We start from the raw sequence: 14,474 nt of genomic DNA on the forward strand, positions 1-14,474 counted from the left end.
CAGAGGGCCCGAGGTTACCTCCCACAGACTGCAGAGGGCCCGAGGGGTTACCTCCACAGACTGCAGAGGGGCCGAGGGTTACCTCCACAGACTGCAGAGGGCCCGAGGGTTACCTCCACAGACTGCAGAGGGCCCGAGGGTTACCTCCACAGACTGCAGAGGCCGAGGGTGACCTTACCTCCACAGACTGCAGAGGGCCCGAGGGTTACCACCACAAACTGCAGAGGGCCCGAGGGTTACCTCCACAGACTGCAGAGGAAGTTTTAGGACCAGTTTGCCAAATATATCTAAAAAGATTCTCAGTCGAGAATGCTGCTTATTCTGGGTCTGGGAAGCAGGCTACAAGAGGGAAGTAAGCAGAACAAACTTACCCTCTGCAAACTTGATCTACTAGTTTAGACTATAGTTGAATACTCTGAGCTGTGTGAGGATTGAGTCAGCCAGTGAGCATAACAGATCTTACCATCTGCAAACTTTTTCTCCAGCTCGGTGTTGCCGATGGCCTTGGCTGCCTGACACATTTGACGCAGCAGCTCTTCCAGGCGACGCATACAGCGGATGATACTACCTACAGACAGAGATCAATATGCAAACAGACAACTCAGCACAGGGCGACAGAATGATACTCCCTTTAGACCGACAGAACGGGGGGGTTATACTAAAGACTAGAGGTCGACCGATTATGATTTTTCAACACCGATACCGATTAAAAAAAGCCGATGCTGATTTTTTAAATTTATTTTTAATAATGACAATTACAACAATACTGAATGAACACTTATTTTAACTTAATATAATGCCTCAAATAAATAACGAAACATGTTCAATTTGGTTTAAATAATGCAAAAACAAAGTGTTGGAGAAGAAAGTAAAAGTGCAATATGTGCCATGTAAGAAAGCTAACGTTTAAGTTCCTTGCTCAGAACATGAGAACATATGAAAGCTGGTGGTTCCTTTTAACATGAGTCTTCAATATTCCCAGATAAGAAGTTTTAGGTTTTAGGAATTATAGGACTATTTCTCTCTATTGCCAGTGTAACAGTATAGCTTCCGTCCCTCTCCTCACTCCTACCTGGGCTCGAACCAGGAACACATCGACAACAGCCACCCTCGAAGCAGCGTTACCCATGCAGAGCAAGGGGAACAACTACTCCAAGTCTCAAAGCGTGTGATGTTTGAAACGTATAGCACGCACCCGCTAACTAGCTAGCCATTTCACATCGGTTACACCAGCCTAATCTCGGAGTGATAGGCTAGGAAGTCATAAATTAGCACAATGCTGGAAGCATTGCGAAGAGCTGCTGGCAAAACGCACAAATTGCTGTTTTGAATGAAATGCTTACGAGCCTGTGTACCTACCCATTCGCTCAGTCCAGACATGCTCTATCAAATCATAGACTTAATTATAAATAATAACACACAGAAAGAATACGAGGAGCCTTAGGTCATTATATTGGTCAAATCCGGAAACTATCATCTCGAAAACAAACATTTCTTCTTTCAGTGAAATACGGAACCGTTCCGTATTTTATCTAACGGGTGCATCCATAAGTCTAAATATTCCTGTTACATTGCACAACCTTCAATGTTACGTCATAATTACGTACAATTCTGGCAAATTAGTTCGCAACGAGCCAGGCGGCCCAAACTGTTGCATATACCCTGACTCTGCGTGCAATGAACGCAAGAGAAGTGACACAATTTCACCTGGTTAATATGCCTGGATTTCTTTTAGCTAAATATGCAGGTTTAAAAAAATACATACTTCTGTGTATTGATTTTAAGAAAGGCATTGATGTTTATGGTTAGGTACACGTTGGAGCAACAGTCCTTTTTCGCAAATGCGCACCGCATCGATTATATGTAACGCTGGACACGCTAGATAAACTAGTAATATCATCAACCATGTGTAGTTAACTAGTGATTATGATTGATTGTTTTTTATAAGTTAAGTTTAATGCTAGCTAGCAACTTACCTTGGCTCTTACTGCATTTGCTTAACAGGCAGGCTCCTCGTGGAGTGCAATGAGAGGCAGGTGGTTAGAGCGTTGGACTAGTTAACCGTAAGGTTTGCAAGATTGAATCCCAGAGCTGACAAGGTAAAAATCTGTCGTTCTGCCCTGAACAAGGCAGTTAACCCACCGTTCCTAGGCCGTCATTGAAAATAAGAATGTGTTCTTAACTGACTTGCCTAGTTAAATAAAGGTGTAAAAAAAAAAAAAAAAGGTAAATGTGTCCAAAAATACCGATTTCCGATTGTTATGAGAACTTGAAATTGGCGCTGATTAATCGGTCGACCTCTACTAAAGACCGAGGAACAGGGGGGGGGGGGGTTATACTAAGACTGAACGGAGGGGGGGTTATACTAAAGACTGACGGAACAGGGGGGGGGGGTTATACTAAAGACTGACTGAACAGGGGGGGTTATACTGAAGACCGACGGAACAGGGAAAGAGAACACAGACACAGGGCTGAGTGTTACAGATTATACTCCCTATGGACAGAGCAGACAGACAAGGCTCAGTTTGCAAACACTCCCTTCAGCCAGTTCAGCACAAAGCACAGAGAGACTCAGGTCAGTTTGACCAGAGCAATACCTGGTTATCAAGTTTAATAGACCCAAGTCAAATTAACACTGGAGCCACCAGGGCTCAAGGGGAGAGTTGCAGGTAATCATTAAGGGGTTAACTGAACCACTCCGCGGTACCATGAGCACCAACCACACCAAGGATCCCCCGGTCAGTGACCACACCCTCACTCACCGAGAGAGAAGAGCAATACTCCCTCTTACTCACTTCAACTCCCCATTCCCCCTTAGTAAAATACAACCAGTTTCCAGTCAAGCTTAGCATGGAAGCCAGAGACAAAACCTCAGAAAGATCTAATAAATTAACATGGATCTCGCTCATGGTAATTAAAAAGGGAGCTACATATTTTACTGCTCATGTCAGGGTGATGTCCGGAGCGTTCTCACAGTGACTTTTGGGAGAGAACATGAGGATATGCATTAGGGGGGATCGGTTTCAGCCATTTCTCATTTTAAATCCTCTACTCTCATGGTGCCTTAAAGGGATACTTCGGGATTTTGGCAATAAAGCTCTTGATCTACTTCCCCAGACCCCAATGAACTCATGGATACCATTTTGTCTCTCTGCGTCCAGTATGAAGGAAGTTAAAGGTAGTTTTGCGAGCCAATGCTAACTAGTGTTAGCGCAATGACTGGAAGTCTATGGTATCTACTAGCATGCTAGAAGTTACCAAAGACTTCCAGACATTACACTAATGCTAATTCGCAACTTCCTTCAAACTGCACATAGAGACATACAAATGGGTATCCCTTTAAAGCTACAATCTGGGATTCGTTTTTCAGCGAAACGGCAGTGCCGTCCCTTATTTTGGAATACAGATGGGGGATAGGGATGGGGCTCGGGAAATGCAGGCCTAACCCCTCTCAAATTCATAGACAGTGCCACTTGATGTGAGGACAATCCATTGCACCCACATGATAGTTCTAAACATTTTGAAGCTATACATTTCAGCCCATTGACGTTCATCCAGAGCTGGCTTAAAATCTGTCCTCCTTTGAAGAGTCTCTCCCACTCCAAGCCCCCAACAATGTGCCTCTTTCAGACAAAAACAATTCCTGACAATATATAATGAACCAAAGCCAAGTCAGAATGCAGAGAAAACCATGTGTTTCACCTTCAATGACCTACAACATGAAAGATGCTAAAACCAAATAGTTTTATTAACTGCTAGTTGTAGACATTGGAAACAGAAAGACCCCACATGAAAACAGAAAGAACCCACACGGAAACACAACAATTGAAAGCGCTCAGACATCCATTTCATTGACATTGGGGCAGGCGTTAAGCAAGTTACCTTGCACTGACTAAGTTTGATAAGATCACCTGCTAAATGACTAAAATGCATGTARAATKTACCTTTAAAGATGTCTGACGTCCTGCATAAGAACATTTGGAAAGAGCTATCTATTTCATAGTTCTSTACAGGTATTAGGGCGACAGGTGTTGGTGGGGTAGTTACCTTCGAAGACGTCGGTCATCTTGCAGATCTGAGCGAAGGTGGATCCGTTAGCCCAGGTGTAGACCACATCCATCAGGTGAGGCCTGAACTTGTCCAGGTAGGTCTCCTCATCCACCTCCAGTTTAGCCTCTGCAGACACCTTGGCAATGCGCTTGGCACACTCCTGACAAAACCACAACACAGTTCAAGAAAACAGACATTGGATAATAAATAACATGCTCGAGCTCAGAATAATTATCGAAGTTGTTTGGGTGCTGAATTCTTGTAAATAGAAAATGAAATTGACAGGAAATGTATCATTAACTTCAGCTTTATTTGTAGTTTCCTGTTCATCTCAAGCAGCCATTCACATGAAGGCAAACACTCAGGCAGGGAGACCCAAATCTTTCATCAAACATCTAGATTGTAGACTGTGGACCTAGCCAGCTTTGTAGAATGTGCCAAGTCTCAGCAGACAGAAACAGCAGTAAGTCAATAGAATAGGTAAACTGGTTGGCTGCCAAGTCTCACAGAGATTGCAGTCTGGTTAAACATCAATGCTTTGGTTTAACATGAACTAAGTATAACAAACCACACACCTGAAAAGCAGACTAAACCAGGTCTGAGGGGTRTATCACAAAGCAGCATCACCAAGTATCCAGTTTGCTACCATGCCCATTGCAATGCTATATTTGAAGTTCATTATTTTATTTATTTAACTAGGCAAGTCAGTTAAGAACAAATTCTTATTTACAATGACAGCCTAGGAACAGTGGGTTAACTGCCTTGTTCAGGGGCAGAACGACAGATTTTGACCTCGTCAGCTCGGGGATTCGGTCTAGCAACCTCTCGGTTACTGGCACCACTAGGCAACCTAAAGTTATTTAATAATATTTAGAAAAGCCAGCTGCTAAACTCATTGGCTGTGCCCCAAATACACTACTTTTGACCAGGGACACACACTGATCCTGCTCTGTAACCTAGGCTAACCCCCTGGACAGCTCCTATTCCGCAGCGTCATGTGGAATGTTTACCTGCATCTGTCTCAGTGGTCCAGCCAGCTGCTCTGTCAGTTTGGGCATCTCATTCGCCTGAGGGAAGGAAGAGAACACAAACATGACGTTAGTCTAAAACTTTGAACATACCGCGACCACCTGCTGTGTGTCGAAGAGCAGAGGCTGTTTTAGCCAATTCAACATTTAGAATAGTTGGAAAATCAACAGAAAATGTCAGCCGATGTTGTGGTCCTGGGCACTCGGTAGCAGGATAATTGATCGGTCTCTACTCCAGTACTCCTAAGTGTCAATAAAACATTACTGCTGTCTGTCGGTTATTGATTTAAGAAACATGCCGAGTGACCCACTTCAGTAATGGGACGAAGCCCTCAGACTGCAGAGCATCTCGTTCTACCGTGACGGCTAAATGTTTCTTCTCTAAAGAATATGGATGACCTTAACTTCTTTGGGGTAGGGGGCAGTATTTTCACGTCCGGACGAAAAGCATGCCCAGAATAAAACTGCCTGCTACTCAGGCCMAGATCCTAGGATATGCATATTATTAGTAGATTTGGATAAAAACACTCTGAAGTTTCTAAAACTGTTTGAATGATGTCTTTGAGTATAACAGAACTCATGACAGGCAAAAACCTGAGAAAAAATCCAACCAGGAAATGGGAAATCTGAGGTTTGTATGTTTTCAACTCTTTGCTTATCCATGATAGTGGAAATGGGGTCATGTTCACTTCCTAAGGCTTCCACTAGATGTCAACAGTCTTTCGAACCTTGTTTGATGCTTCTACTGTGAAGTGGGGGCGAATGAGAGGAGATTGAGAAAGGTCTCTCCCAGAGTGCCACGTGCTGACCATGCGCGTTCATGTGAGAGTTAGCTGCGTTCCATCGCATTTCTGAAGACAAAGGAATTCTCCGGTTGGAACATTATTAAGGAACTTTTTTGACTTTTCGTCCATACTTTCCACTGGACTTGCACGCGCGTCGTGAGTTTAGATTGTGTACTGAACGCGCAAACAACAAGGAGGAATTTGGGCATAAATTATGGACATTATCAAACAAAACAAACATTTATTGTGGAACTGGGATTCCTGGGAGTGCATTCTGATGAAAATCATCAAAGGTAAGTGAATATTTATAATGCTATTTCTGACTTATGTTGACTCCAACATGGCGGATATCTCTTTGGGTTGATTTATCGTCTGAGCGCCGGACTCAGATTATAGCATGGTTTGCTTTTTCCGTAAAGTTTTTTKGAAATCTGACACAGCGGTTGCATTAAGGAGAAGTGGATCTAAAATTCCATGCATAACAGTTGTATCTTTTAGCAATGTTTATTATGAGTATTTCTGTAAATTGAAATCGGACACTGTGGCTGGATTTTCAACAAGTGTATCTTTAAAATGGTGTAAAATACATATATGTTTGAGGAATTTTAATTATGGGATTTCTGTTGTTTTGAATTTGACGCCCTGCAGTTTTCACTGGCTGTTGACGAGGTGAGACGCTACCGTCCCACATACCMTAGAGAGGTTAACAGATCTCAAACTATAAAAGGTCACAATATTTTGTCCTTAGCTTCAAATTGGGATGTCCTTTGTTAGCCTGACTAATGATAGGACAATGGACGCCAGCGGGGCGCCCGGACACTGAACGACAGTGGCATGTGAATGTCACAGAGACTATCTGCTGACAGACAACAGAGGGACGAGAGACAGAGACTTGCAGGCAGTAGATATGACATATAGAACACTATAAAAGACTAAATTGCAATGTAGACTCGTACTACACCGGCTCTGATGCTCGTCGGATGTGGCAGGGCTTGCAAACCATTACAGACTACAAAGGGAAGCACAGCCGAGAGCTGCCCAGTGACACGAGCCTACCGGACGAGCTAAACTACTTCTATGCTCGCTACAAGGCAAATAACACTGAAACATGCATGAGAGCACCAGCTGTACCGGAAGACTGTGTGATCACGTTCTCCGCAGCCGATGTAAGACCTTTAAACAGGTCAACATTCACAAGGCCGCAGGGCCAGACGGATTACCAGGACGTGTACTGCGAGCATGCGCTGACCAACTGGCAAGTGTCTTCACTGACATTTTCAACCTCTCCCTGTCCAAGTCTGTAATACCAAGTTGTTTTAAGCAAACCACCATAGTGCCAGTGCCCAAGAACACTAAGGTAACCTGCCTAAATGACGACCCAAAGCACTCACGTCTGTAGCCATGAAGGGCTTTGAAAGGCAGGTAATGGCTCACATCAACACCATTATTCCAGAAACCCTAGACCCACTCCAATTTGCATACCTCCCCAACAGATCCACAGATGATGCAATCTCTATTGCACTCCACACTAACTTTTCACACCTGGACAAAAGTAACACSTATGTGAGAATGCTATTCATTGACTACAGCTCAGCGTTCAACACCATAGTACCCTCAAAGCTMATCAATAAGCTAAGGACCCTGGGACTAAACACCTCTCTCTGCAACTGGATCGTGGACTGCCTGACGGCCCGCCATCAGATGGTAAGGGTAGGTAACAACACATCTGCCACGCTAATCCTCAACACAGAGGCCCCTCAGGGGTGCGTGCTCAGTCCCCTCCTGTACTCATGACTGCATGGCCAGACACGACTCCAACACCATCATCAAGTTTGCCGATGACACAACAGTGGTAGGCCTGATCACCGACAACAACAAGACAGCCTATAGGGAGKTGGTCAGAGACCTGGCCGTGTGGTGCCAGGACAACAACCTCTCCCTCAACGTGATCAAGACAAAGGAGATGATGACTACAGGAAAAAGAGGACAGAGCACGCCCCCATTCTCATCGATGGGGCTGTAGTGGAGCTGGTTGAGAGCTTCAAGTTTCTTGGTGTCCACATCACCAACAAACTAGAATGGACCAAACACACCGAGACAGTCGTGAAGACATGAGGGGTGCCATACATCACTGGGGCCAAGCTCCCTGCCATCCAGGACCTCTATACCAGGCGGTGTCAGAGGAAGGCCCTAAAATTGTCATAGACTCCAGCCACCCCAGTCATAGACTGTTCTCTCTGCTACCGCACGGCAAGCGGTACCGGAGTGCCAAGTCTAGGTCCAAGAGGCTTCTAAAGAGCTTCTACCCTCAAGCCATAAGACTCCTGACCATCTAATTAAAATGCTACCCGGACTATATGCATTGCCCCCCTCTTTTACACCGCTGCTACTTTCTGTTGTTATCATCTATGCATAGTCACTTTAATAACTCTACCTACATGTACATATTACCTCAAATAACCGGTGCCCCCACACATTGACTCTGTATCGGTACCCCCTGTATATAGTCTCGCTATTGTTATTTTACTGCTACTCTTTAATTACTTGTTACTTTTATTTTCTATTCTTATCCGTATTTAAAAATATATATTTTTTAACTGCATTGTCGGTTAGGGGCTCGTAAGTAAGCATTTCACTGTAAGGTCTACACCTGCTGTATTTGGCGCATGTGACTAATACAATTTGATTAGACAGATATGATAATACACAAACACATGGAGCTGGACCCTTAATGTAGTGTTACACACACGCCACTAGACCTTTCCTCAAGACTACACCTGTACTGTCGTTACACTATGATACACAAACATATAGAGATAAGCTAGACCCTTACGCCACGCATTTCACACCCCAGCACCAGGTTGGAACAGCCCCTAACTGAAGGCTGCCATAATGGGCCAGAAGTGGAGTCGCTCTGGCTCTGCATCTCCCTGCTTACAGAGTGGGGGAAACGTGCCAGAGACCTACTAAGGTCTACTTTTAACAGATTGACCGCCCGCTGCCTGGAGTGAGTGGAATTTGTTATTGGGGAGGTCTGAAATTGAGCTAGATAAGACTAAATCTTTTCAAACAATTGACACAGGAAATCCTTGAGGGGAGAGGAAGCCCCAAGAGGATGTACTGGAGATCTAATCGTAAATTCAAGAGATAAGGTCACTTGGCTACTGTAAGGTAACAGGTTAGTGTGCTTTTGTTGTATGTATGTATGTATGTATGTATGTATGTATGTATGTATGTATGTATGTATGTATGTATGTATGTATGTATGTATGTATGTATGTATGTATGTATGTAAGAGGTGGTTTGAAGGCATGGGGAAAGGAGGATGTTGTTTATCTGGCCAAAAGTGTTTTATCTGATTGCGTAGGAAATGGTGTGCATCGGGAGTGTGTTCCCAGTGTGTGTGTGTGTCTTACATTCTCCTGGAAGACGAAGACACTGAGCAGAGCAGTAACCTGTTCTGCAGTCAGATCGTTGAACAGACCGTTGAACACCATCTCAGTCAGCAGCAGCTCATCAGCACTGGATCAAACAGAACACAGCTCTAAGATCAGTCACATTGTCAATACATTTGTTGTTTGTTTTTTTACAGCATGTTAATATACACCGAACAAAAATATAAACGCAACATGTAAAGTGTTGGTCCCATGTTTCATGAGCTGAAATAAAAGATCCCAGAAAAGTTTCATACGCACTTATTTCAAAACATTTTGGGCACAATTTTGTTCACATCCCTGTTATTGAGCATTTCTCCTTGCCAAAATAATCCATCCACTTGACAAGTGTGGAATATCAAGAAGATTATTAAACAGCACAATAAATTCACAGGTGCACCTTGTACTGGGGACAGTAAAACACCACTCAAAAATGTGCAGATTTGTCACACAACACAATGYCACAGATGTCTCAAGTTGAGGGAGCCCGCAATTGGCATRCTGACTACAGGAATGTCCAACAGAGCTGTTGCCAGATTATTGAATATTAATTATTTCTCAACCATAAGCCACCTCCAATGTCATTTTAGAGAATTTGGTAGTACGTTCAACCGGCCTCACAACAGCAGACCACGTGTTACCACGCCAAACCCTCCACATCTGGCTTCTTCACCTGTGGGATTGTCTGAGACCAGCCACCTGGACAACTGATAAAACTCAAAGTTTGCACAAGAAGGATTTCTGCACWAATTGTAAAAATAACYGTCTCAGKGAAGCTCATCTGCGTGCTCGTCTTCCTCACCAGGGTCTTGACCGGACTGCAGTTTGACGTCGTAACAGCGGGCCTTCGTTGGCCACTGGCACGCTGGAGAAATGGGCWCTTCAAGGATGAATCCTGGTTTCAACTGTATTGGGTAGACCGCGTGTATGGCATCGTATGGGCGAGCAGTTCACTGATGTCAATGTTGTGAACTGAGTGCCCCTTGGAGGCGGTGGGGTTATGGCATAAACTACAGACCATGAACAGAATTGCATTTTATCGATGGCAATTTGAATGCACAGAGATACCGTGACGAGATCCTGAGGCCCATTGTCGTGCAATTCATCCGATGCCATCACCTCATGTTTCATTATAATGCACAGCCCCATGTCGCAAGGATTTGTACACAATTCCTGGAAGCTCAAAATGTCCCAGTTCTTCCATGGCTGCATACTCACTAGACTTGTCACTCAGAGCATGTTTGGGATGCTCTGGATCGACGTGYGCAACAACKTATTCCAGTTCCCGTCAATATCCTGCAACTTCGCACAGCCATTGAAAAGGAGTTGGACAACATTCCACACGCCACAATCAACAGCCTGATCAACTCTATGCAAGCAAGATGTTTCGCGCTGCATGAGGCAAATAGCGGTCACACTAGACACTGACTGGTTTTCTGATTCACGCCTTTATTTTGTATATCTGCATATCTGTATTCCCAGTAGGGCTGACTCCAATTATTCAGCTGGTTSATTGGTCGACCGAGATTYGTTTTAGTCGAGCAGTAGCAAACATATATATMTTTTTTAATGGCACACGAGACACCTGGCTTATGCACCCACCACAGTCAACTAATCCATTGCGGAGGCGCCCTTTCCTGACAATTTTGCACATTCATTGTGTGAATTGTTTGCATTTGATTGTTRGTGACTATCAATTCCCCATTACATATATCACCAGTAGTACATTTACCRTTAATTCCTAAATCAACAATGTTTGTTTGGTTACGGTAATGACTGTTAATGCATTCAATGTATTATTCCAATCTTTTAACGTTCTCATTGTCGGAGTGGACACAGGTTGTGCACTCTGCAAACAACATGATACACTTCTGAGAAACAATTTATCTCGTTCCATTTACGAGTTTTAGTAATTGTCTGGTGTTTGGATCACTCCTGTCAATGTTGAGTAAGGACACGCATGTGATTAAGCAACCCAAAACAACGGCGCCGCAGAAGGGGCAGACGGAGCGGTCTTCTGGTCAGGCTCCGCTGACGGGCACATCGCTCCCGAGTATACTACTCGCCAATGTCCAGTCTCTTGACAACAAGGTAGACGAAATTCGAGCAAGGGTTGCCTTCCAGAGAGACATCAGATTGTAACATTCTTTGTTTCACGGAAACATGGCTCACTCGGCATACGTTAGAGTCGGTACAGCCACCCGGTTTCTTCACGCATCGCGCCGACAGAAACAAACATCTCTCTGGTAAGAAGAAGGGCGGGGGTGTATGCCTTATGATTAACGAGTCGTGGTGTGATCATAACAACATACAGGAACTCAAGTCCCTTTGTTCACCTGACCAAGAATTCCTTACTATCAAATGCAGACCGCATTATCTACCAAGAGAATTCTCTTCGATTATAATCCCAGCCGTGTATATCCCCCCCCAAGCAGACACCTCGACGGCCCTGAAAGAACTGCCTTSTACTCTATGTAAACTGGAAACCACATATCCTGAGGCTGCATTTATTGTAGCTGGGGATTTTAACAAAGCTAATCTAAAAACAAGGATCCCTAAATTTTATCAGCATATCAATTGCGTGACCCGGGCTTGCAAAACTCTGGATCACTGCTACTCTAATTTCCGCGACGCATACAAAGCCCTCCCTCGCCCTCCTTTAACAAATCTGACCACAACTCMATTTTGTTGCTCCCAGCCTATAGACAGAAACTAAAAGAGGAAACGCACGTGCTCAGGTCTGTTCAACGCTGGTCCGACACACTTCAAGATTGCTTTGATCACGTGGACTGGGATATGTTCTGGATAGCATCGGACAATAACATTGATGTATACGCTGATTTGGTGACCGACTATTAGCAAGTGCATCTGTGATGTGGTACCCACGGTGACTATTAAATCCTTCCAACCAGAAAACAAAGCGCGAACCACTGCTTTTAAATCATGGCAATGCGACCGGGAACATTACCGAATACAAACAGTGTAGCTATTCCCGCCGCAAGGCAATCAAACAAGCTAAGCGTCAGTATAGAGACAAAGTAGAGTCGCAATTCAACGGCTCAGACACGAGACATATGTGGCAGGGTCTACAGACAATCACAGACTACAAAAAGGAAACCAGCCCCGTYGYGGACACTGATGTCTTGCTCCCAGACAGACTAAACACTTTCTTTGCTCGCTTTGAGGACAATACAGTGCCACTGACACGGCCCGCTACCAAAACCTGCGGGTTCTCCTTCACGGCAGCCAACGTGAGTAAAACATTTAAACGTGTTAACCCTCGCAAGGCTGCTGGCCCAGACGGCATCCCTAGCCGCGTCCTCAGAGCATGCGCAGACCAGCTGGCTGTGTGTTTACAGACATATTCAATCAATCTCTATCCCAGTCTACTGTTCCCACATGCTTCTAGAGGGACACCATTGTTCCTGTTCCCAAGAAAGCTAAGGTAACTGAGCTAAATGACTACCGCCCTGTAGCACTCACTTCCTTCATCATGAAGTGCTTTGAGAGACTAGTCAAGGTTCATATCACCTCCACCCTACCTGACACCCTAGACCCACTCCAATTTGCTTACCGCCCCAATATGTCCACAGACAACGCAATCGCAATCACACTGCCCTAACCCATCTGGACAAGAGGAATACCCATGTAAGAATGCTGTTCATCGATTACAGCTCAGCTTTCAACACCATAGTACCCTCCAAACTTGTCATTAAGCTTGAGACCCTGGGTCTCGACCCCGCCCTGTGTGGACTTTGACCCCGCCCTAGGTCCTGGACTTTGACGGGCYGCCCACAGGTGGTGAGGGTAGGAAACAACATCTCCACCCCGCTGATCCTCAACACTGGGGCCCCACAAGGGTGCGTTCTCAGCCCTCTCCTGTACTCCCTATTCACCCATGACTGCCTGGCCATGCACACCTCCAACTCAATCATCAAGTTTGCAGACGACACTACAGTGGTAGGCTTGATTACCAACAACGACGAGACGGCCTACAGGGAGGAGGTGAAGGCCCTCCGAGTGTGGTGTCAGGAAAATAACCTCACACTCAACATCAACAAAAGAAAGGAGATGATCGTGGACTTCAGGAAACAGCAGAGGGAGCACTCCCCTATCCACATCGGCAGGACAGTAGTGGAGAGGGTAGTACGTTTTAAGTTCCTCGGCGTACACATCACGGACAAACTGAATTGGTCCACCCACACAGACAGCGTTGTGAAGAAGGCGCAGCAGCGCCTCTTCAACCTCAGGAGGCTGAAGAAATTTGGCTTGTCACCAAAAACACTCAAACTTTTACAGATGCACAATCGAGAGCATCCTGTCGGGCTGTATCACCGCCTGGTACGGCAACTGCTCCGCCCACAACCGTAAGGCTCTCCAGAGGGTAGTGAGGTCTGCACAACGCATCACCGGGGGCCCTCCAGAACACCTACACCACCCAATGTCACAGGAAGGCCAAAAAGATCGAGGACAACAACCACTCGAGCCACTGCCTGTTCACCCCGTTATTATCCAGAAGGCGAGGTCAGTACAGGTGCATCAAGGCTGGGACAGAGACAGAAGCTGTTTTTCAATCTCAAGGCCATCAGACTGTTAAACAGCCATCACTAACATTGAGTGGCTGCTGCCAACATACTGACTCAATCTCTAGCCACTTTAATAATTGGATGTAATAAATGTATCACTAGTCACTTTAAACAATGCCACTTTATACAATGTTTACATACTCTACACTACTCATCTCATATGTATATACTGTACTCTATACCATATACTGCATCTTGCCTATGCCGTTCAGCCATCGCTCATCCATATATTTATATGTACATATTCTTAATCATTCCTTTACACGTGTGTGAAATTGTTAGATTACTTGTTAGATATTACTGCACGGTCGGAACTAGAAGCACAAGCATTTCGCTACACCCGCATTAACATCTGCTAACCATGTGTATGTGACAAATAAAATGTGATTTTGAGAAGTATAGGCTACCTAGCCTGCGTGCAAATGTAGGCATATAAATGTGCACATTTGGGAATCTGATAGCATTTCTGATTGGTTTAATGCACCACCACTTATGAGCTGTGGAGCTTCTCAAAGTAACGTTGTTATCTTCACCTCGAACAGCAAGAAAACAAAGTGTGTTTTTACATCCATTGAGAATTACAATAATTCC

General features: G+C 44.8%; 1 protein-coding gene across 1 annotated transcript in view; it reads right to left on the bottom strand.

The window, feature by feature from the left end:
• Positions 1-355: 355 nt before the first annotated feature.
• LOC111980880 (exosome RNA helicase MTR4) overlaps positions 356-14,474 on the bottom strand; it is a 61,719-nt gene continuing 47,600 nt past the window's right edge. Inside the window, exons 20-23 of the mRNA XM_070449761.1 lie at positions 9,280-9,385; positions 5,061-5,117; positions 4,048-4,210; positions 356-568 (exon numbers count right to left, since the gene is read on the bottom strand). Of these exons, the coding sequence (XP_070305862.1) occupies positions 396-568; positions 4,048-4,210; positions 5,061-5,117; positions 9,280-9,385 (499 nt within the window). The 3' untranslated portion in view covers positions 356-395. The remainder of the gene's footprint in view (positions 569-4,047; positions 4,211-5,060; positions 5,118-9,279; positions 9,386-14,474) is intronic.

This window comes from Salvelinus sp. IW2-2015, linkage group LG20 (genome assembly GCF_002910315.2).
Source record: "Salvelinus sp. IW2-2015 linkage group LG20, ASM291031v2, whole genome shotgun sequence".
NCBI lineage: Eukaryota > Metazoa > Chordata > Actinopteri > Salmoniformes > Salmonidae > Salvelinus > Salvelinus sp. IW2-2015.